Source organism: Uloborus diversus, chromosome 4 (genome assembly GCF_026930045.1).
Source record: "Uloborus diversus isolate 005 chromosome 4, Udiv.v.3.1, whole genome shotgun sequence".
In the NCBI taxonomy this organism is placed as follows: domain Eukaryota; kingdom Metazoa; phylum Arthropoda; class Arachnida; order Araneae; family Uloboridae; genus Uloborus; species Uloborus diversus.
The window spans coordinates 5604045-5628670 of record NC_072734.1 but is presented as its reverse complement, the minus strand read 5'-3'; the positions used below and the strand labels follow the sequence as shown (position 1 = coordinate 5628670).

At 34.9% G+C, this 24626-nt stretch overlaps 1 protein-coding gene across 1 annotated transcript in view; it reads right to left on the bottom strand.

Moving 5' to 3' along the window:
- Positions 1-5220: 5220 nt before the first annotated feature.
- Positions 5221-24626, bottom strand: part of LOC129219695 (xylosyl- and glucuronyltransferase LARGE1-like) — a gene marked incomplete at its 5' end in the record, with an annotated part of 36845 nt that continues 17439 nt past the window's right edge. The window contains 5 exon segments of the mRNA XM_054853978.1: positions 5221-7179; positions 11512-11610; positions 13351-13548; positions 19799-19905; positions 22149-22304. Coding sequence (XP_054709953.1) covers positions 7086-7179; positions 11512-11610; positions 13351-13548; positions 19799-19905; positions 22149-22304 — 654 coding nt within the window.

Genomic DNA, 24626 nt, shown 5'->3' with positions numbered 1-24626 from the left:
TTTTGCAAAATGAGATTTGAGAATCGACTGGAAGTGGCATAAAAATGGCCCCACTAAATTTCGCTTATGCTTATAGGCCGTGACAATCGCTGAAACTCATGGCAACAAAGAGGGTGCTACAGGGAACAACTGTTTCCATTATATTGCCATTGATTGGTGGATGTAGGGGTTCCGTTCAGCGCCTTTTGCATCAAAATGGGCCAGGTCAAATCAAAAATAAACAAACTTTGAAATGTTGCTATTGATTGGTAGATGCATGAGTGAATCATAGTTGCATCGGTTTAACACAGAAAAGTCATAAATTGTCGAGGCCCAAAAGCGTCAGCTCCATCTAGTGGGGCCATGGACGAAATGACCATTCTTAGAATTGTTTGGCCTTCAGTCAAGTGGGTTATGATGGGAGGCGGCTGGTGGCATTTTCAGAAAAATTGCAAACCATTCGGCGCCTTTGAAACGGTTGGCGAACCATCCAGAATGTCATCCCGATTGTTTTTCTTTCTCGTGAGCGCTTTGCTTGTGTTCGACAAGCTCAACCGGTAGCGATTGATCACGTGACAGCTAATGACGTCATTTTTTGTCATGTGATCAACCGACCGGTGAGCTACCGGTCGCTCATCGAACACAATTTTTGAGTCCCATGATTTTTTAGAACCTTTACCTTCCAGGAAACGTCGGAACGATGTCGGAAAGTTACGTAAGGAAGCAGACCCCATTGCACAGGGCCGCAGAAAACGGAGATCCTGAGAGGGTGAGGGAGCTGCTGGACGGAGGATGGGACACAGAGGCCAGAGATCTTTTGGGAGCAACGCCCCTCCACAGGGCTCTATCGTGTGGGAAGGAGGCCGCTGCAAAGATGTTGCTGGAGGCCGCTACGAAACTGGACATCCAGGATGTCTGCGGCTCTACGCCTCTGCATGTCGCTGCACGAGTTGGACACTTGAGAGCAATCCGAAATCTGCTCGCTCGAGGGGCAAATGCACGTCTGAAGGACGGAAGAGGAAGGACACCCCTCTATATTGCTCTTTGGCACAAGAAGGAGGCTGCAGCGGAGCTGCTGATGGAGGCCATCCCTGAACCTTACATCCCAGATGACGACTGGCGTACACCTCTGCGTCTCGCTGTACTGTGGGGATGTGTGCAGATAGTGAAAAAGTTGCTGTTTGAAGGCGCTGGTCCACACGAGAAAGAACGAGAGGCTCTAGTGTGGTTTGGTCTGATTAGCGGGCAAGACGAAGTCGTGAGGGTCATCCTCGCGGATTACGCCCGGAGAGGCGTCGAGATCCAGTGGGAAACGATGAAGCGCATGCATGACGGGACAGAGCGCTGCATCCGACTGTTCTCCGAGTGCGAGGCCGAGATCCAGAGGATGAGGGACGCCCAGGTAGAGGGATCCGGGGTGACCTTCTACGACCTCTCCCGGCGGCACTTGTGCCGAATAGTCCCACGTTTGTCCTTTGGATCGATCCAACGGCTCCTGCTCTCTAATCAAGTGGTGGCGGAGTTTACAAACCACGGGGACTTCCTCACTTGGAAACTGAGGAAAGTCGAAGAGAGGAGGGTCCTAGTGGATCTCTTTCTGGAGTGCTTCTATATCCTGGTCCATCCCCTTCCCTTGACGTGTATGGACGTCATCCTCCCGTGTCTTATGGACGACGACCTGTAGAGCTTTGTATGCGCCTCCCGGTGCAAATCTCGAAGATTCCCAGACAGTGCCTTGCGGTAGAGAAAAAAGTGGTCACAGAACTGACGATTTGTTTCTATGGTATGAGACTCTTGGAATTCCGGACCTTTCTTCCTTAAATAATTTTCAAAAAATAATAATTAAGAATACATATACAGTACACCCTTGATATCTCGAATCGCTTGGGATGGGAAAAAAATTCGAGATATCAAGTTATCAAGGTTTAAAAAAAAATTACACTCTAGTAACTCTCACAATTACACTATATGCATTTATATATGTGCTACAGGACCACTTCGAATTATGATCAATAAAGTAGTCTTCAATGCTTACTAGATTTGAAATTTTATAATTGTCAAAAGTGCATAGGATGAGATTTTAAAATGAACAACAATTTCAACTTGTTTTTTTCACCTAAAAATTTAAAAATTCTAATTTTATCTTCAATCAGTAACCCCACATTCAAAAAGTTCTCTGCGGCCATTTTGTAGGAGTTAAAAAAGCAGAATGATGAAAATGAGGAACACGTTTTCTGTTTTCGCTTGAAAACTGACGGACGAAACATTGACCCCCTTTCCTCAAAGTGGACGACATGTTCGAGAGAAACGCACAAAGTTTTTAAACTCTAAGGGAAAACACAGCACACCCGCCTCATACCAAGGCTCCCCTATTATCTTACCCCAATCCCCTATTCACAAATGAGCAGTCTTTCAACATCCACTTTCGGTTAACGATAATTCTGTCCCCCCCCCTCATGCATATGCAATACAAAGCATATTGAACAAAAGTACAAAATTATATTTTGTACAAACTTGATTTAATTTATTATTTCAATCGGCACATTGCATAATATAAAAAGCCTTATCGGTGGACTGTTACCTCTGCAAATTATTTCTCAACTTGTGTTTTAGTATGGTGAAGTTTACTTTCATTCAAATTGATCAAAAAATAAAATAATTTTAGCATGAATATTAGCGAAACTCTGAAAAACGTGACAAATACCATAAGAAAGGAGAATTGTTGCCATTTATTTGGGTCAAAATCCAAAATCAGAAAAGGTCGCGGTCCTGAGCATTCTGGATTTGGGGTTCGATTCTGTACACATGTTCTATACAATTTGATCCGGCTTTTGGTGCATTCAGTTTCCAGCGTTGATGTTGTCCCCCCCTTTTGATGAGAACCCAGACAGCACAAGTGGAATTTTTTTTTTGAAATGCATTTCTTGATTTCAGATTCCATTTTCGGCAGAATCGAGAGTGTGAAAGTGTCGTTTGTTCCTGAAGAAGACAGTATTCGGCTTTTCCATCGATGTTTTCTGTTGGACGATTTCCTTCATATGGGAGAATATGAAAACTCCAGTTTGTAAGTATGTCCTGTAAGTCCTGTTTGTGAATATGAAAACTCCAGACTTTTGCCATAAGATATTTTCATCAACCTTTTCTGCTGGATATGTATTTCCGATAACGTCACATCGAAACAATTCATGCATTTGGTTTAGAAACCTTTTATACATGTGTGTGCATCATTTGTGAGATTTTTATGTGTATCAAAAGCTACTAATGAAGCTACCTAATAAAAAAGGGTGATTTAACCATTTGAGCAATCTGTTTTATTACACAACACTGGCATGAAAGAAATAAACTGAGCCAAAAATATTCAAAGACACTCATAGTTTAAAAATACTATTTTCTGAATGGGATAGTTCTGTACCTTAGAGCCAGACTGACGTAAGGTCAAAAGTTGCAATTTTCTGTTTATTAGTGCTTTAGATGTAGAAGTCTATCCCGCATCGAGCCATGTAAACGCAATTCTTTAAAAAAAAAAACCTTTTCAATCTCTTACCAGGGTTAAAGGAGCGTTGCGTCCCATCCTTTGCATGTGACAGAAAAAAGTTTTTCCTCTCTGCTGTAAAATTATCATAATGTGACTTACGTTCCTCTGGCTCTGAAGTACAGAGTTTTGCTTTCCATTAGCAACTTTATCAAATTCTATTTATTATTGGTGCAATGCTTAAAATGACAAAAAAAAAAAAAAAAAAACTTCAAATTTTATGCATAAATTATTTTACTAATGTAGATAAAAAAGCAAACAATAATGTTGAGAAACATAAATTTAGCAAAAATAAATAGCATACTCATGTTTCAGAGTTAACTAATTCTTGCTAATTGTGCATATTAATTTCATTCACTAGTTGAATTTCAAACGAAAAATTAATCTTGAATCCTAGGAAATTCACTATTTTGTATTCATTTATATAAATTTCTTGCTGAACTGTTCCTTAATCAGAAGCAAAAACATGGAGGTCCCAATTCAAAAAGACTGGGACCAGAAAAACTCCTGAAAAGAGATACTACTGTACATTATTTTATTATGTCGAGAGATTGTTTTTTTTTTTGCATATAAAAAAGGCATAACTTATATTGAGAATATATTCACTGTGAAAAAAAACATGTAAGAAAAAGAACAACACACACAGATTAGGGGCAGTAAAAACAACCTCTTTATTTTATATTAGTTTTTTTAGAAACATATTCCTCAACATGAGGAGAATATATAGTGTGATTAAAAAATAAATAAGAAAAATATGGAACCGAAACACAATAGTAAAACAGCTACTCTGAAACGGCTAAAAAATTAGTCTTTAACATTTGTCCAACAGCAGCCATAGACTTGAGTGGCATCACTTCCGGTAAATGTGCGAGAGCAAATTGAAGAAAAGAGAGCAAGAAATGCCATCAATTATCAAAATCCGAATATCTTAGATTGAATTTACAACTTAAGAAATTAAATCAATTCAAAATAAAACATTTTTCATTGAGAACATTCTCAGAAGGAGAAATATTAATCAAGTAAAATAATCAAAATAAATCTATACTTACAATCCCTGGCTAAATCATTAGACACATCATAGTTTAGATGCAAAATCTTAATTAAAAGTTACTAAAATTTGTTTTTCAAGTATTTAATCACACTGAATGTAATCTGTATGCATAATTCATTTCATTATGAAGCTGCTATGAAACATATACTGCCGTGTGCAAATCATGGGAATGTCTATAGAACTAAGTTTTCAAGGTATTTGAAGAAATGCATTTTTGCAAACTCCTATAAAATATTGAAATTTAAAGTTCCTTCCATGCTTTATTCTCAAAGGAAACCAAATAAAAATGCTTATACAGTAAAACTAAAGTTAAATGTCAGAAACGCAAAGGAAAAGAGTGTGCCTATACCATCATTTACCTGCCTAGTATAATATTAAATTCATTGAAAAATATTTGTTTATTATTGACGGAACAATTTCACAAAGAGTGTTTAAATTGTAATTTAGATTAAGCATATAAAAAATCCTTTGCATGTAAAAATTTGGCCAGAGATGATTTCTTCACAAAGAATCAGAATAACTACCTTATTCAGCACCATACCCGTAAATTTATTGCTATATCTTTGAATTACAATAATACAAGTCATATATATATATATATATATATATATATACATATTTTTAAGGCAATTCTAAATCATCATATATTAGAATCAATAAATGATAATTTATTTCTGTAATTTTACACAATAAAAAGATACAAAACACATATTAAGTTACTAATTAAGATTAAAGCCTGCAATAAAATAATTTCAAATATACTAAATACTATATGTATACTATAAATTTATTGGCAAAAAATTGAGAAATACTTAGCAAATTTTAAGCAACTTTTGAGTTAAATAAGATACTTATGGGAAAGTGCCCCGAGGGCTACCAAATAAGTAAGGAGATTTTCATATTTAGAATAGGATTATGCAAGAAAGTCTTCATATGCATTATCCTCAGAAAAAAAGCATCAGGTGGGAGATCATTCAGTTATGACTACATTTTTGACATAGGAGACAGAACCAGAGCTTGTTAAGCTTTTAATCTTGAAATCAGGAAAAATTATTACTTTAGTAGAGTTTTAGCCAGTTGAAATGGTTTACTGAAAGTAACTATTGCTTGAAATGAGATAAATAGTTTTAAGAGAACTCTTGATCTTCATTGGGGATTGATAAACTGACTAAGACCAGTCTAGCAAGGCTGAGAGCCTGTTGCAGGTCGTCACTTTTGTGTTTGTATAAAATTTAATGAATATTACTACCAATGCATTTAACGTTTCAAATTGCAATATATTTAATACAATTTTTGAAGATATTCTTTATTAAAGTTAAATTTTTAAAGATATTCTTAGTTATTTTGTTTTAGTTGAAGTATATTTTGAGAATTACTTAGTAAAAGTTTTCAATATCGTATGGGAAAATTTTTTGGTCACGATTTCATAGCAAAATAAAAAACAAAGCAACGCATGAGAAGCAATGTGACAGAATGCAATTAAAAGTATAATAAGAACAAGTATTTCAAGGTTTTACAACTTGTACATGAAGTTATTCTTCGACATATATTACAACTTTTGTAAAGAATCATCCCACTTAATTAAAGGACAAAATTAGCAATCGCCACGGCCACAGGACAACTAAACGAAAAATAAAGTAAATAAATGGCGATTAAAAATGATGTGTAAATCCCCACCTCAAAAAATAAATTAAATCATTTCCAAAAAATTCAACAATCAGCCTTTTTGAACCAATTTATGAAATATACGTTATTTACATTGATTAACGTATTTTCAAGGCTTATACACTGAAACAAATTTAAAAAATACATCGTTTAGTTCTTTTGAGCAAAAAAGTGGCCGTTATTTAAAAAATAAGTAGCTATTAATGAAATCATCACTACCGATAACTAATGAATAAAGATTTTTCTAGCTTTACCCAGCTTAGCCGTAAATGAAAAAATCATTTCGAGAAAATGAACATAGTGAAACAATCAAGAAATGATGTTACAAAATCAGTGAGCGAAAAAAAAACATTTACAGCACTAAAGCTTGAATACGCCACCTTGCAGTGATTTAAGATATTAGCCAATGAGGTAAAATGCTTCAATTTTGCGCGGACAAGGCAGTCGTCTCATTTGACAGGTCACATCCTGAGTAAGTAGGTTGGTCTTGGTTTAATCTCTTTAGGCTGCTATTGCAAGAGATTGCAGAGCCCCCAATCATTTATTTGTATTTAAGATGGAGAACATTCAATTTCTCATTCTAATAATTATTGATGTTTTATGCATGATTAAGTAGAAAATGTAATAGTTTAAAATATAAAAAACATCATACCAAAATTAGGGGGGAAAATATATATTTATGATTTGCTCTCTTTTCTCCAATATATTTTAACAATTATTATAAGTCTTTCGTTTTAGTCTTCACACTTGCACTTATATTTGGTTTGCATCACAGTTCAAGTGCAAGATTTGCAACACAGTCAACTGCAGTAAAAAGTCTTTCAATAAGAAATGAACTTTAAAAATTTAGTCTTTGTGTTATCTAGAAAGTTTTTTCTTCTCAGCCGAAAACTGTTTACCATAACGTCGAGAAATGTCTCTCACAAACTCAGTCTTCAGAACTTTTAAGCACCTAAATATAAAAAGAAAATAGTTTAGATGGTTTAAATTTTTCAATTAGAGATGGGAAATACAGATTAAAAAAAATAAACAATATCTTTTTATAAATACATGTATACACATAAAGGGCAAAATTAATGGTCACCATTGGCCACAGGGTAATAAAAATAGGTGGTGATTAAAAGATAATATATCAATCGCCACTTCTAAAAATAAATCAATGACCTTGAAACGTACTAAGGAAATTAAGTAATTGGTACAATAAAACCTCCTTTGATGGACATTCCTAAATAGCAGACCTTTTTTTGAGTCCCAGTTCCTTTATACATGTTGTTCCAAATATTGGGGTCGTTTCCAAAATTTTTAAAGTATTTTTTTCTGAAAGAACATGCTGCATTTTAAATAATTTGTTTAAGCTTAATATTTTAAAAAAATAACTTGGCGCGTTTTCAATATTTATGCTTCTGTCCAACGACATCACAAATGATGAACTGCCATTCACAGAGCAAAATATTTAATTCTCATCTTTACTCACATGTATTGGCAACGATATGGTTGGTAGTAAGCGTAGAGTGCAATTTTAATTCGCTTCTTGATTATCATTGCGTGGAATCATAGTAGAAAGATGCAGCAAAGTGCATCAGTTGTGACGTCATCAAGACCACGCCTTGTTTGAAAAATCGGACATTTTAAAAAATTAATTAAATAACTGTTGGGAAAATGAAAGTATTTTCTGGGTCCATGTTATATATATATTTTTTGCTTATTCTATCAATTTCAGTGACAAAAAGTACTACTTTTCACTGAAGGAAACAACCCCATTCACTCTGAACAGCAGACAGCCCGAATAATTAACAGTTACTGGTACAAAATGTTTTTTTTTGAGAACCTTGACAAAATTTTCTATAAGCTAACCATGTACAAAGTAACCCTTTTACAAAATTTTTTTATCATCCTTACATTGGGTTTTTGACTCTGCCCCTCCCCTTACCCCATTATAAATTGTTTCCCTACTGAAATCTGGTTTGAGACATTGTTTCTACTGCTGTTACTTGGAAAAAGTACCACCAAAGATTTTAAGGTCTTCGGTACCACTGTGTAGCTTTTCTAAAAATGAGTTGATTCAGCTTAGTGCGAAAGTAAAAGTTGAAATGAAAACTAAAAGGATTCACATGAACAGGACAAATTGATGTTCTAACATCAAGCATAACATCTTCATAACAACTTAATTGATCTCAAAATTTAAATTTGACTTGTGAATTTTTGTTGTAAATTATTGCAGTACATTATATGCTTGCACTTTTTCATTAATTTTAAAATCTGTCTTGAACAATATTCAATTTTTTTACAACTACTAGTGATAACTAATTGTATAATAAGTTTAATGTGCACTTATACCTATTTTTATGCACAAGATGTATAAAGAAAACATAAATTAATTTCATGTTCTGTTTATGAAGAAGAGCTGGCTATGATAGTCTTTTGGCATTAATTAAGAATTTTTCTCTGTAATTCTTTGCAGAGTATTAACGCATCCATGATCACTTACGTCATTTCCATGATAGAATGTTCCTTCACTAACAAATCAGAAAGATCATTTCTATTGTCTAGGAATGGCTCAAAATTTTCAATGGGTACGTTTTTAGTTGTGTGTCACCGAAGTCGGTATCCTTGTGGATTTAGTCCTCCTTTGTCACTCCTAAAAGCTTTTCTTCCATTGAGTTCTGAACTGTGTGAGTTTAATAACTTTACTTCTGGAAAGAGCTCTGGAACCAATCGCATAAAATGTCTCCAGTGACCCGAGCTCGATTATTAGCACGCCAAAATGCAGTTTATTATCGTATAAGTCGCCAAGCAATGACAAGCACAGTGAGGATTCTATACACAGGTCGTATCAATTATTTTTTAACCAACGAATGACAGTAGAAAAATCACTGGAATGCCCCCAGGGCCGGATTTGGAAGTGTGGAGGCCCCGGGGCAACGAAGGAGTGGAGGCCCTTAATCAGGGTTCGAAAAGATCATCCGGAAGGAAACAAAGAGTAGTTGTAAGGGGAAATTATTCTAATTGAAGTGAGGTCTAAAGCGGGGTTCCTCAAGGATCAGTGTTAGGGCCTGTTTTGTTCATTGTCTTTATGAACGATATTCACAAAAATATTTCTGGGAACATGAATTGTTTTGCTGATGATGTCAAAGTTATGGGGACTGTAGAAAATGAAGAACAAGCAAAACAGCTGCAAGAGGATCTAGATCATATTACGGAGTGGGCTGATAAATGGGGTATGGCTGTTAATGTTGGGAAATGTCAAGTGCTACATTTAGGGCATGGAAATAAGTGTACAAGTTATTATTTGCAAGGTTCAGTAATTAGTCAGGCAGACAAAGTTACTGATCTGGGGGTCTTAATAAGTCAGGATTTAAAGTTTAGCCAACAGTGCAGCATTGCTAGCAACAAGGCCAATAAGATGCTTGGGTTTATCAATAGATCTATTTCAAATAAATCTAAAGAAGTTCTTCTGCCCTTATATAGAAGTTTGGTAAGACCCCATTTGGAGTATGCTGTTCAGTTTTGGTCTCCTTATCTTAAGAAAGACAGTAATGTATTAGAAAGGGTTCAAAGGCGGGCTACAAGGCTAATAAGTGGACTTTCCCACTTAGATTATGATTCCAGGCTTAGAAGGCTAAAAATGTAGTCTTGAGCAAAGAAGAGACCGAGGGGACATGATTCAGCTGTTTAAATTTATTAAAACGAAAGATGTTACGGGACTGAAGTTTAGCACTGAAAACAGGACAAAGGGTCATTGTTTTAAGCTATTTAAATCTCAGGCTAACATGGATATTAGGGAAAATTATTATTTTAGCAGGGTAGTGGAACCTTGGAACAGCTTACCGGAAGAGGTGGTAATGAGCAAGGGAGTAGACAGTTTTAAGAGGGCCATTGATATTCACTGGGGATTGTAAATTGACTAGGACCAGTTTAGCTTGGCCCAGAGCCTGTTGCTGGTCGTCACTTTTGTATTTGTATATTTTCGAAAATATCCGATACTTTGATTATATATCCGAATATTTTGATATATATGTATATATCCAATATTTTCAACCCGTGAAAGTTAGGATATTTTGTAAAAATTTTATTGTGGGGGCCCCTTTGTTGTGGAGGCCCAGGGCAGTAGCCCTGCCTGCCCTCCTGTAAATCCGGCCCTGAATGCCCCCTTCTTGTTGCTTCTTTTGCAAAAAATCTGCAACTAATTTCTTATGCTCTCAAAATATTCTAATTTCTAGATATGGATAAAATTTAATATTATTTAATAATAAGAAAATGTCATTGTTTTAAAAAATAGAAATTATTTGATGTTTTTCAGTAGAACGGTAAAAAGGACAAAAAGTGAGGTTTTCCACTTTATACAGTTGTCTAATCTGCCTTAATGAAAAATCAGCACTTAAAATGCCTCCAAGATGAGCATACAGAAAAACCAAATAGCAAAGCTGTGTCTATAACAAAAGACGTTATTTCCTATGTTAATAAGAAATAACGTGTTACTTTATACAAAAGACAGTTGTGTACCATACTAAGTTAAGGCAATACGAACAAATATGTTGGAGGAAAAAGTACACTGATACATTCAGATTGAAGAAAGGAGTTGTATTTACAGTTTTACATGATGATATTTACAGACACGCTGCACGCTGGTGATCCCAGCAAGCGAGAGCAACCACAACATGGCAGGAATGTTGCCAAACCACAAAAGCATAACTTTGCAAGAGCGACTTGTTGCCATTCAACTAACTTTGTACACATGTTAAATTAAACTTACAGTTAAGTAATAAAAAAATAAAAATATTTTTAAACAGTGTGATGGGCATTAATTTAACAAAATATTATGTAGGAGAACAGAAGAAAATTTAAAAAGAATGGAACGTTAACTAATTAGCTTAGTAAAACTAATAGTCACCATTTGAAAACTAAATGACTTGAAAACTTGAGGAGGAAAACTTAATGTGCATAAGTTGAACAGGAAAAAGAAGAAAAAAAAAAAAAAAAACTGGTATGTATATGTGTGTGTGTTGGGGGGGGGGGGATCCTTGGGCATTTATGCGTATGTAATATCTAACTTTTGGTGCTTTCTAATATTTGCAATATATCATTGTGGAATCAAATGTCACAGAAGGTGCTCACAATCAAAATATCTAAAAAAACTAGTTTCTTGCTGAAATCACCGTTTTTCAGGAATTGGTCATTGACAGGATATCATTTAGGATGTTTCAGAGTTGGTACTAGTCTCTATGAGGATATACATGCACAAAATGTGCTTTAAAAAGAGCTGTAACATTTGTTTAAATCTTACTTTCGATACTGAGAGCTTGATCGAAATTTGGCAATGTCAAAACTGGGCGCATGAGGCATGTGCACAATGAAAGCATTTGGAAGCACAACAAACTCGTACCTGTAAAAGCAAAAATTTTACGCATTATTTATAATATTGAAATGGAGGCAAGTCATATTAAAATGCACAACTTAATTTATAGGTCTATTAAAAGTCTGAACAATTTTTTTCATATAAACACAGCTATATAACGTAATGAAATATACCATATGCATTAGTATAGAAGTGTGCAAAAAACCGTAGTTCCTGTAGCTTATGTAATGATGCCAAACAATAAATTAAAGGTTGGAAAAGTTAAGTAATGCACCCCAAACTTACCAACCTAGCTGGTACAAGTAACAACAATAAATTAAATAGTATTAATACAAGCACTTAATAATGTGTTGGGCTTTTTATTAAAGACTGCTGAAAATATACATGAAATAGCTCAGTGTCAATTCTCATTGTGTTAGTTGCTGCATTTGGCCATTCAGTTTTGTTCTTTAATGTATGATTCAGATATTTTTTTCTAGCAAAATATATTTAACAGAAATTGTTTGTCTTAAAATGTCAGAAAATTTCTTGCTAAAACACTGAGAATAATAACAGAGATTATTTAAAATTTCACGCTTTCAATACTATTAACTTAAGGTTTTGACGTCACTGAACATCATTTTGGAGCAAAACATTCAGAATAACAATCTGAAACATTAAAGAATGAAATCTCATATGGTTAACAGTTTCATCAACGTAATAGGGTTTTTAAACAGTATTTGAAATAAACAAATTTTGTTTGAAAAAGTTCAAACTAATATAGCTATATCACATTCAATTATAAAGTGGCATAACAGTACGCCAGGGATAAACTAATGTAAAGGGTGTTTTTTTTAGAGGTATAGAACTTTAAGTTGGCAACACTGATATGTGTACCATTTTGATAGCTGTCACTTGTTTTGTGTTCAAGTTTGGTTTGCCATTTTATCATGAATAGACAACAAGACGGTGCAACATGCCACTGAGAGCGTGTCACAATTGATTTATTGAAAGAAACGTTCGGTGAATGAATAAGACGGTGCAACATGCCACTGAGAGCGTGTCACAATTGATTTATTGAAAGAAACGTTCGGTGAATGAATAATTTCGCGTAATGGACCCGTGAATTGGCCGGCAAGATCATGCGTTTTAACACCGCTGGAAAAACTTTTGTGGGCCTATGTGGAGTCTCTGGTCTACACCGATAAGCCACAGATGATTGACGCCTTGGAAGAGCACATTGGCCACCTTATCACTGACATACAGCCTCCATTGCTGCAAAAAGTGAGAAAATTGGACTTTCCGATTGGACTTTCTCCGAGCCAGTCGAGGTGGCCATATGCCAGAAATCATATTTAAATAAAAATGGCAAAGAACCATCTTTCGAATAAAACAACATTCATGGCAATTAACAACATTTAACTGCGTTTTATTTGAATCTAAAGTTCTCTACCTCTAAAAAAACACCCTTTATGTCAAAAAAACAACAACAAAAAAACGATTTTTTTCAGATTATTACTGCATTGTATGTATAATCCTTTTCTGCATCGAGTCATAACAATGTAATTCTATAAAAAAAATCCTTTGTAAATATTTACCAGTGTTATAAGCGTGCAAGTGCCAAACTTTGACTGCATCAGACAAACATTTTTATGCTTGCCTGCAAAGTAGTGATAATGTTACTTAACAGAGCCTGGCTTTGAGGTTACAGAGAAGAGATGGTTACGTTGGGAGAAACACAGTTACAGGATACTACAATAATATTTAAAAATAATCCTTTTATCATACCCTTGTGCATACAACTCCATAATGTGCGAGACTTTGTTCCAGCCAAAACCCACAAATCTACGATCATATTCTGGTACATCTCTACGTACAACAATGTAGGGCTCAAAATCCAGCTCCCACTGAACACGATAAGGAGTTGTGGCAGTTCTCCATTTGGCATAGTTAGTTGGTGCATGGCCTCTTGTCCATACATGATACCTAAAAAAAGAAAGAAAGGTTATATTAATCTTATGTATTCATGGTTGCCATCCAATGCAAAAGATTTACTTTAATACAGAGATTTTCTAGCTTGAAGATCGAGAAGGGGAGAAAGATGAAATTAAAAAAAAAGTAAACTTGTTTAAAATTAAAGAACAACTCATAATCTGGCAGCTAAACCACTTGATTTTGAACTAAGAAGGAGATCATATTTACAAGGCTCGATTAACTTCTGAAGTTAGGGAAAGCTCACTCTTATTTTTGGGCACTTTACTTCTAATTTGGAGAACATATTTATTTCTAACAGTGGCCCAGCAAAAATTCCTATTCAAGATTTTTTTTTATCCTCCTGCTGTCAGAGAAATTTTAAGCAAGGAGGGAGGAGGTTGTCATGCTGAGAAATGACCCCTCCCTACCCCTACAAACGAACATACGGTTTTGGAAGCGAAAAATTTCTGAAACTGCTTGGGTGTCAATAAAAAGCACCGAATCAGCGAATAATGCAAGTAATAGGACAAAACGGTTATTAATAAATATAAGCAATGAAAGGATGTAATATTACAAATGTTTACTTTAAAGTTTTTAAAATAAATAAAAAAAAATTACTGCAATTACTTACATTTTATTCATATATTGTTTCAATGGTTTAAATAGAGAGGGGGGGGGGGAGGAGGGGTCATGACCCCATTACCATCTCCCTTTTCTCAGCTTGGGGCCCTTTACTTTTCGCTAAGGAGTTTTCTTGTTTTATTTCCAAAAGTGGCCCAGAAGAATTCCTATTGAAGTTTTTTTATTCTCCCACTGCCACAGAAATTTTGTATTGTTGTTTATAGTTACATTGCAATCTTACAGTAAGTCGTTGAATTATATGACTAGACTGAAGCAAAATTTTAGAAATTTATAAGTTTTTAAGGCAGGAAGGTACTAAAGCAGTCTTTCCTCTTGTTTTGGCACTCTTAAGGGAAATAAAAAGCATTTAAGAACAGAAGCTAAAAATTTTAGATAAAGTTTCTAAGCCATTTCTGACCCTTCCCCTGAAAATAATGAAGGGAAGCTAAAGTTTCTTTAGCCTTTACAGTAATTGGACCCTGCATATTTACCTTAAGTGGGATTCCAAAAGGTAAAGTGACCAGACGTCCCGCTTTTTGTCTTACTGTCCCGCTGCGGGAATGTCCCGCCAAAGTGTCCCGCTTTTTTTGTTTAAATTCTGTCACACAAGAAATATAACATACGATCTAGATTTTTTTAAACGCTTTTTCGATTTTTTGCTGTCAGTAAATGTAAGAACGCCATGTAAAATGTTATTCTTTAATGTTTAATACGCTGAACTATAATTAATAAATAATAATGATTAATAAATTTGTTGTGTGATGCAATATTCTTTACATCAATACCATTAAATCATTTTCAACTTGAGTTCTTTATTGGTACATTTGAGTTATTTCTTGGCATTTTTCTGTTACGTAAAATATTAAGCCTGTGGAAAAAAAAAACTACTCTACCCCCCCTCCCCCCCCGTCATGTGTCCTGATTTTTAGCTTGAAAAATCTGGTCACATTACCAAAAGGGGGCGTCCTGAACGGGGGCTCAATTTACAGAATGGGACTTAAAATGTTGCTGAAATAAATACAAATTCTCTACTTTTACCATATGCTTTATAGTCTATGCGTAGGAAAATGTCTAAAAAGGGTCATCATATGCCAAATCAACGAGCCTCTGAAATTACCCATCGTTGATTTCTACAAAATTTACAGGTTCGAGTCTATGCACGTGATGACTGAAAAAAATAGCTTAGCTTTTTTTAATCATTAGTGTTTTGTGTGAAACTCCCCAAAGAACTCAAAAAGTGGCAAAATGATATGTCGGTAGTTACAAAATTCATTTTTCTGAGCTTCTATAGGAGCTAGAGTGACATACTAGGTCTTATTTTAAAGCTCTTTTAATAGGTTTTAACATGGATATATGTCTCTTGGCAAGATTACGTGAAGGTAATATTTCAAGGTCATGCAAATCATTATTTGACTTTGAATGTTTTAAAAAGTAAATTTTTAAAAATCAGAACAAGTTATATTTTTTGCTCACTAATGTGGTCTACACCTGGTAAAAATTTCAGAATGGGACTACAAATTGATCATACTAAAAAACGATTATTCCTTTTCAATTAGCAATCGCATATTGGGAAAATTGCATTATTCTGCGGCATCGAAATATTTCATAATTGATTTTCAGTATGATACCATTACTTTCCCATTCTGAAATTTTTAAGACGTGTAGACCACATTAGTAAGCAAAATTTTTTTTTCAGATTTTAACAAATCTACTTTTTAAAATATTTAAGGTAAAAATAATGAATTGCATGACCTTGAAATATTACGTAACCTTGCCAAGTGACATATCATATGAAAGCCTATTAAAAGAGCTTTACATGACACCTAGTACGACACTCTAGTTCTATAGGAGTTGAGAAAACCTAATTTGTGCAACTACCCAAATGTCCCATTTAGACATTTTTTGAGTACTTGGGGGGGGGGGGGGGGGTCACACAAAAAATTAATGGAAAAAAAAATCTAAAGAAACTATTTTTTTCTATCATCAAGTGGGTACACTCAAGCCTGTACATTTTGTAGCAATCGATGATGGGTCGATTTCAGAGACTCTTTGATTTGGCGTGGACAGTGGGGGGGAGAAGACACACCTGTTGGCTCGGGCCCGAGCCTGAAGGGGGCCCCAAGATTGGAGAAATATATGTACGTAGAGATGTAAGGGTAAACAATATGGATGGGGGGCCAGTAAAAGTCATTTATGATGAGCACAAAAATTTTTGTGCACGCCCCTGGGTATGGAAGCTACCATTGAATAGGTATTGCTCCTAAGACACATTAGTTTTTGAGTTATTAAAAACATCAATTATTTAACAGATGTAAAAGAAAATAGTGTAAGGGTCCACGTCAGAATTTTTTAAAATGTAATGGTTCTAAAACTGTATTATTATAAATTTCAAAAGTAAATTATGTTGTGACCCTATAAGAAATGCTTCAGACCCTATTTAGGGTCATAAAAAACAAGTTGGGTACCCCTGTATTAAAATCATATTTTGGAACTTTTTGTAAAAACACTTATACAAATACAAAAGTAACGACCAGCAACAGGCTCTGGGCCCAGCTAGACTGGTCCTAGTCAATTTACAATCCCCAGTGAAGATCAATGGCCCTCTTAAAACTGTCTACTCCCTTGCTCATTACCACCTCTTCCGGTAAACTGTTCCAAGGTTCCACTACCCTGCTATAATAATAATTTTTCCTAACATCCATGTTAGCCTGAGATTTAAATAGCTTGAAACAATGACCCCTTGTCCTGTTTTCAGTGCTAAACTTCAGCCCCGTAACATCTTTCATTTTAATAAATTTAAACAACTGAATCATGTCCCCTCGGTCTCTTCTTTGCTCAAGACTGTACATTTATAGCCTTCTAAGCCTGGAATCATAGTCTAAGTGAGAAAGTCCATTTATAAGCCTTGTAGCCAGCCTTTGAACCCTTTCCAATACATTAATGTCTTTCTTAAGATAAGGAGACCAAAACTGAACAGCATACTCCAAATGAGGTCTTACCAAACTTCTATATAAGGGCAGAAGAACTTCTTTAGATTTGTTTGAAATAGATCTATTGATAAACCCAAGCATCTTATTGGCCTTGTTGCTAGCAATGCTGCACTGTTGGCTAAACTTTAAATCCTGACTTATTAAGACCCCCAGATCAGTAACTTTGTCTGCCTGACTAATGACTGAACCTTGCAAATAATAACTTGTACACTTATTTCCATGCCCTAAATGTAGCACTTGACATTTCCCAACATTAACAGCCATACCCTATTTATCAGCCCACTCCGTAATATGATCTAGATCCTCTTGCAGCTGTTTTGCTTGTTCTTCATTTCCTACAGTCCTCATAACTTTGACATCATCAGCAAAACAATTCATGTTCCCAGAAATATTTTTGTGAATATCGTTCATAAAAACAATGAACAAAACAGGCCCTAACACTGATCCTTGAGGAACACCGCTTAAAACCTCACTGCAATTAGAATAATTTCCCCTTACAACTACCCTTTGTTTCCTTCCGGTCAGCCAGTTTTTTACCCAAATGAAAGTTTTCCCTCCTATTCCTATATCAGCTAATTTGCTAAGTAGAGCAACATGCGGTACCTTATCGAAAGCTTTTTGAAAATCAATGTAAACAACATCTACAGGCTTCTTATTGTCCAAAGCCATGGTAACTTTGTCATAGAAATGTAATAAATTAGTTGCACAAGATTTACCTTTCCTGAAACCGTACTGAAAACTAGTCAATAGATTATTAGTCTCTAGACAATTTACTATCTTAATTTTTATCAATGTTTCAAAAATTTTGCAAACCACCGAAGTTAGATTCACAGGTCTATAATTTCCCGCACTCCCTTTAGACCCTTTCTTGAAGAGCGGTGTAATGTTAGCCAGCTTCCAGTCCTCTGGCACTGTCCCCGAGTTATAAGAAGCATTGAAAATATTTACGATTACATCTGCTAATTCCTCCGCACATTCAACTAAAATTTTTGGATAAATATTATCAGGTCCCGGAGCCTTAGTCTCTTTATTTTTTTTCAAATGATGTAAAACGTCATCCCTGGAAAATACAAAGTCCTCAAGCTGTACTATAGCTTGTGTCTTGTTGGTGTCAACTGTTGAGATACAGTTATCGTTAAAAACACTCGAAAAAAGTTATTAAGAACATTAGCAATATCACTATCGTCCTGAATTAAAATTCCGTGCTCATCAACCAGTGGCCCAACATGACTATTTCGAACTTTCCCCGAATTAGCGTATGCAAAAAACCTCTTGGAATTCCTGTTTATGTTATCTGCCAGTCTTTGCTCCAACTCTCTTTTCTGAATCCGTACCAAATACTTAAATTTACGGCTTGCCTTACAATATTGGAGCCTATCTGCACTATGACCAGTTTCTCTAAACCTATGAAAAGCAGCTTGCTTGTAATTTAGAGCGTCTTTAGTTTCCCTGGAGAACCACATTGGCCAAATTTTAGTGTTGACACCCTTTCTCCTAAAAGAAACATGATCCCCAACCATTTTCGCTAGCTTTTCCTTAAACTCTGCCCACTGAAGATTCACATCGCTATTGTCCAATCCAGAAGAAAAAACTGCTTTCAAATTCTGCCTAAGTGCCACAAAATCAGTATTTCTGAAATTGGGCACAAACCTAAAATTCTCTACTTTGTGCGTATCAAATTTAATCCCAAACCTAATACTGTTGTGGTCACTGTCTCCAATGTGTTCCTCTACACATAACCCCTGAACAGAACCTTCCATATCACAGAAAACTAGATCCAAAATCACGTCGTGTCGAGTACCCTGAGTTACAATTTGATCTAAAAAACAGTCACCAATTACTTTCAAAAATTCCTCTTCTCTGCTATTACTATGGTAAAAAATATTCCAATCAATTCCTGGAAAATTAAAATCTCCCATTATAATGCCTGACCCCTTGCTTGAAATGTCACTAATAATACTAAACATCTGTTCATCTTGACCCTGGCTTAAGTTGGGTGGCCTATAAATGTTCCCTAAACATAGTTTATTGCCCTTATTGCTCATCAACTCCAGCCAAATCATATCAATCTCATTAGGTTTATCATTAATTACCAATTCATTGCAAGTTAAAGTATCTCTGACATAAAATAAAACCCCACCACCTCTTTTACCTACTCTATCTTGTCTAAACAAATTATACCCAGCAATAAATAATAAATCATCATCCTTTCGGTAGCCCATGTCTCGGTAACTCCAATAATATCCAACCTCTCGTCTATTGTTATGCTTTTCAATTATTCCATCTTGTTCCTAATACTACGAGCATTTGTATAAAAAACCTTAAGTAAGCCCATCTTACCTTTATTTAATACTGCGCGATTATTTGAATCCCAACTGTTAAAATCTTTTCTCTTTACTAGCCACCCTATTTCCGTTTCTACTAAAATCCCGATAGTTAGTACCCATTCGAATTCTGCTCCTTAAAGCATGCCCCCCATTCCAACTTAGTTTTTTGATTCTGAATCCTCTAAAATCAAGCCACTAACCATTTTGACCCCCGTAGAGCCTTGTCATCCGAGTTAGTAGACTTGATTAAATAAAATAAATTTACATTCATTAATCATAAAGGGGAGATTACAGTAGCAATAAATAGCTAAAAATTGCACTAACCTAAATGTAAAAAGTGTTCCCATGTCCAGCATGGAAAGGAGTTCTGCTTTTGATTTGGGGAATGTTAAACGATATCTCTGCGTCTCGAAGGCTGGAACAATGAGGGCCTGGACAGAAAATTACATTGATACATTTTACATTAAAAATGGTACATGAATGATGGATATATTCTACAGTCATACACAAGATAAGAAAAACAGTAAAAGACCGTTATAACGCACACCTTGGGACCAGAGCTTTTGCGTTATACAGGTTTTTGCATTATATAGATCATTTCAAATTTTGAAACTAATATTCAGAATATATCTATATATTAGCACTTCAGAATGAGTTTTATCTGCAATGAGTATTAAAGCACCAATATTACAATTTGTCATTCACAAGTAAATATGTTTCACAATCGTAAGAAAGTGAATGATCCTGCACTTCTGCTAGCTTCATGGTTTGCATAACAGCTGCATTTTCAAGAGCCGTCTGATATTTTCTTTTTACTGTGAACACTAATTTTCATTTTAAAACTTTGAATTAAGATGGAAAGATGAAAAACTGTTTTAAAACTTAATTTGCCTAACAATTTTTATGTTTGCTAGACAAAATAGAGGCAGTTTTTTAACTAAAAACTGCTGTTTATAGAGAATTGAGTTATATATGTCGGCATTATAACGGTCTTCTACTGTAGCTTAAAAGGATATATACACGAAACTTATTAGTAAATAGTAAATCCACTAATTATTTCCCCAAACTTTCAGCCTTTTGTCTAGTCAAAATATTTTTTATTAGTTAAACTAACAGTTGAGATCAGTTGAACAAAATTATACATTTTAATAAAACCAAAATGTTTTCTTTTGGGGTATACACGTAGTTAATGATACAAAATGGGGTACATAGGATGGAAAAAGCCGAGAACTCCTGTCTTAGAAAGGGTTAACAAATTGGTGCCAATTTAATAGGTAGAACTAGATATAGAAACCTTTTAAAAACCTCCAACCATTTAATCTCAAGTTATGTCAACTAAGAGCTGACAAGAGGCCATCCCAGCCTTTTCGGAAGCTAAGGACCAGGCCCTTGAGGGGTATTGACTTGGTTATCAGAGTTGTATAAGTTTTACAGGAAAGGGGATCAGGGAATAACCTGACAAAGGGCCCAGCTTGGCGAGCTCCATTTCTTATTTGAATGAATAATTGCTGCCTCACTCTAAAAGTCCTGGTCAAGGCGTACAATTTTACATTGAATACAAATATCAATGTCACATTGAATACAAGCAATAATACTTAATGTATAACATTTGACATTGTTTTCATTTCATTATCTATAGAAGATACTTTAATATTTTAAGAAAATGCTGCATACTTTATGAAGAATCTTTAGAAAGTCAAGATAGACCGTTGAAGATAATTTTTGGAAGCTATGATGGTATATTAAATCTATTGAATATATTGAGTACACAGAACATTACAGAGCCTAAAAGTGAATGTGTATAGAATTTATAGCATGTGGTATGATTAGAGGTTTCTACATAACTTGCGAAAATTCTTCAGTAGGAGTTTTTTTAAATCTACAAATATGAAACCATTAAAAGTTCGTTTCTGCCGAGTTAAGGAATTATTACATACAACGCTCCAACAAGAATCTTTTTGAAGTTTATGAACAAACTGCTTGTTGTTAACATTAGACATGTCTTATTAAATTAACTGAATTGGTAAATAGCTTTGAGCAAGAAGTTCGTTGAAAAATACTGTATTTTTCAGAAGACACATTCAATGAAAGAATATAAAAAAACAGAAAGCATAAATGCAACAGAAATTTCTCTTGTGATATACATCAGATGGGCTAATAACACATATTTTTTGCTTTGTTCTGATTTGAGTTTTATTACCACTAGCTATGTATTATGTCTTCTGTCAAACAAATTAATCATTAAAACACAAATGTTTCAACATTATCTTTACTAATAATAAAGCTGAAAGTCTCTCTGTCTGTCAGGATCTCTGTGACGCGCATAGCACCTAGACCGTTTGGCCGTTTTTAATGAAATTTGGCACCTAGTTAGTTTGTAGCAAAGTTAGTATGTGCACCTTGAAGCGATTTTTCGAAAATTCGATGTGGTTCTTTTTCTATTCCGATTTTAAGAACAAAATTACTATAAGATGGATGAGTAAATTACGAAATTATAATAACATGGAACCATAACATGGGTACAAGCCAATTGGCGAGAAAATTCACCATACATTATTTGTAAATATACAGGCGAACCAAAAGATCTTTTAATTTTTCTATTACGGGCAAAGCCGTTCGGGTACCACTAGTACATGTATAAAAGAAGAGTAATACAGAAGATCAGTTTTTATACCTTGGCTGATGACTCGAGAGCCATAGATGCGACAGACTTCTTAAGGTACTCATAGAGTCCATACATGGGCAGGAAGTCAATGTCTGTCAGGAAAACAAATGGGGTAGTCACCTGCTGTAAAGCCACATTCCGCAGTAGATTCACAGGGTAGAAGGGCTGTTGAGGGAAGTAAAAAATGAAAAGTATATAAAAAGCAGCAAATAATCATCTTCAAAAGTTAACTGAGAAAACAACATCAGGCAATGTAAGAGAAAGTATTGAAACATCATTACTAATAATAAAGCTGAAAGTCTCTCTGTCCGGAGGATGTCTGGATGTCTGCAGGATATCTGTAGGATGTCTGTGACTTGCATAGCGCCTAGACCGTTTGGCCGATTTTCATGAAACTTGGCACAAAGTTAGTTTGTAGCATAGGGGTGTGCACCTCGAAGCGATTTTTCGAAAATTCGATGTGGTTCTTTTTCTATTCCAATTTTAAGAACAAAATTATTGTAAGATGGACAAGTAAATTACGAAATTATCATAACGTGGAACCGTAACATGGACACAAGCCAATTGGCGAGATTCGAAATTATCATAACGTGGAACCGCAACATGGGTACAAGCCAATTGGCGAGAAAATTCACCATACATTATTTGTAAATATACAAGCAAACCAAAAGACCTTCAATTTTTCTACGGGCGAAGCCGTGCGGGTGCCACTAGTTGAAAATAAACAAATAAAGCATAAATGCATTTTTTCAACTAAAAATGTATACTTTCAGAATTTTGGGAAATTTCAGGAGAGTAATTACAAGGCAAGTGTCTCGAGCCTGATCCATGAAAAATTATTTCATTATTTCTGCTTTAACCCGTTCGGGACGAACGACGCGTCTTTGCGTCAGCGCTAGGTGGTTCTTCAGAGACGAAAAACGCATCTGTTCCGTGCATTACGGTAAGTAGTAAGCGCCGGCCGATGCTATTCTGCGTTTTGGATTTGGAACAAAATGTTTACTATTAGATGGCGTTACTTATCCATGTTCCGTTCAAAGGATTGCTCTCCTGCATTAGTATTTCTCTGTCTGTCGTCAGTATGGGGTCTGTCAAGTGTCTGTGCTTTATTGGATTACGTGAAAGAAAATATAAACATGTGCTCGCAAGTGAGAAGGGAAACGTATACTCATTTTGAAGTGGCTCTTTCTAGTTTCGGTTCCATTTATAATGGGATTGGAGGGGAGATATTCCAGCAAGGGGTTTTAATTTTATGTTCATTTGGTAGCCATGGTGAACACGTTATCTTTCCGAGGAGGAAATATCTTAATTTATGACCATCTATGGATTTTTTGGGTCACATTGAAACAACTATAAATTATTTTTGTTGGAGTTCTTCATTCAGTAGTTACTTTTGAAAATCATACGCTGAAAAAGAAGGCAAAGAACTTAGACGGAGATGCGTCATTTGCTCAAAGCAGAATAAAAGACGTAACACTACGTATGAGTGTAAAATGCTCAATGCGCATTTATCTGTGCTTTGAAATTTTTCATGTGGCTTTAAAATATTAATTGTTACAATATTCTTCAAGAATTTCATAATATTAAGCGCATATATTTTTCCTGTTTTGTAGAAAATAGATTGTTTAATTTTGGCACTAAGTTATTGTAAAAAACAATATACAGGGTTCATACCCTTTAGGCAGAAAAAAATTCAAGCACTTTTCAAGTACTTTTCAAGGTAAAAAATTTTGTTTTCAAGGCAATATCATAAATTTGTACTAAAAATATTGTATGCAGATTTCATTTACTACAAACACATAGAAATAAGGCAATAATACAAAAAAGTATAGGAAAACAAAATTGCTTTTTCTACAACGAGAGACGCTTTGATGAAAGATCTACTGCGTTGAAAGTTTTTCTGAAAATGTTTGAAAAGTTTGGTCATAAAGAGAAGCAGATACCAAGAGGTTTAATTTTGAGGTTTTTCAAAGGTTGCAGCAGTCACAGGTTTGTATATTTTCTAGAATCAGCAAATTAATACTTTAAAAAAAAACCTTTCATAAGTGCTTTTAACTTTTATGGGAAGAAACTAAAATACCCAAGTTCAATGGCATTGCCAGAGAGGAGTTTTTGAAGTCACTCCCCCCCCCTCCGGTTTCAACATTTATTTCCAATATCTATACAGTGGTTTATTACAATATAAGGGCGGTTAGGACAAAAACACTACCCAGAAAGTTATTTCAGTTTGCACTATTAAGTTCTAAAAATATTAAGTTTGCAAATCATTTATAAGTATGCAAATCAATTATTCGTATGTATTTTATTAGCTGTTCAACCAATAAGGCATTTCAACTGTCCTGGAGTAAATTTAAAAATTAGGAAGTAAGAAAAGTTTATGAAAGTCCACAGTCCAGTCTCTACACCTCAAAATATACAAAAGCAGCTTAAGCAGTGATAAATGCTCTGAATGCAAACTTGAGCCTATAAAGCTTTCATTGATTAACT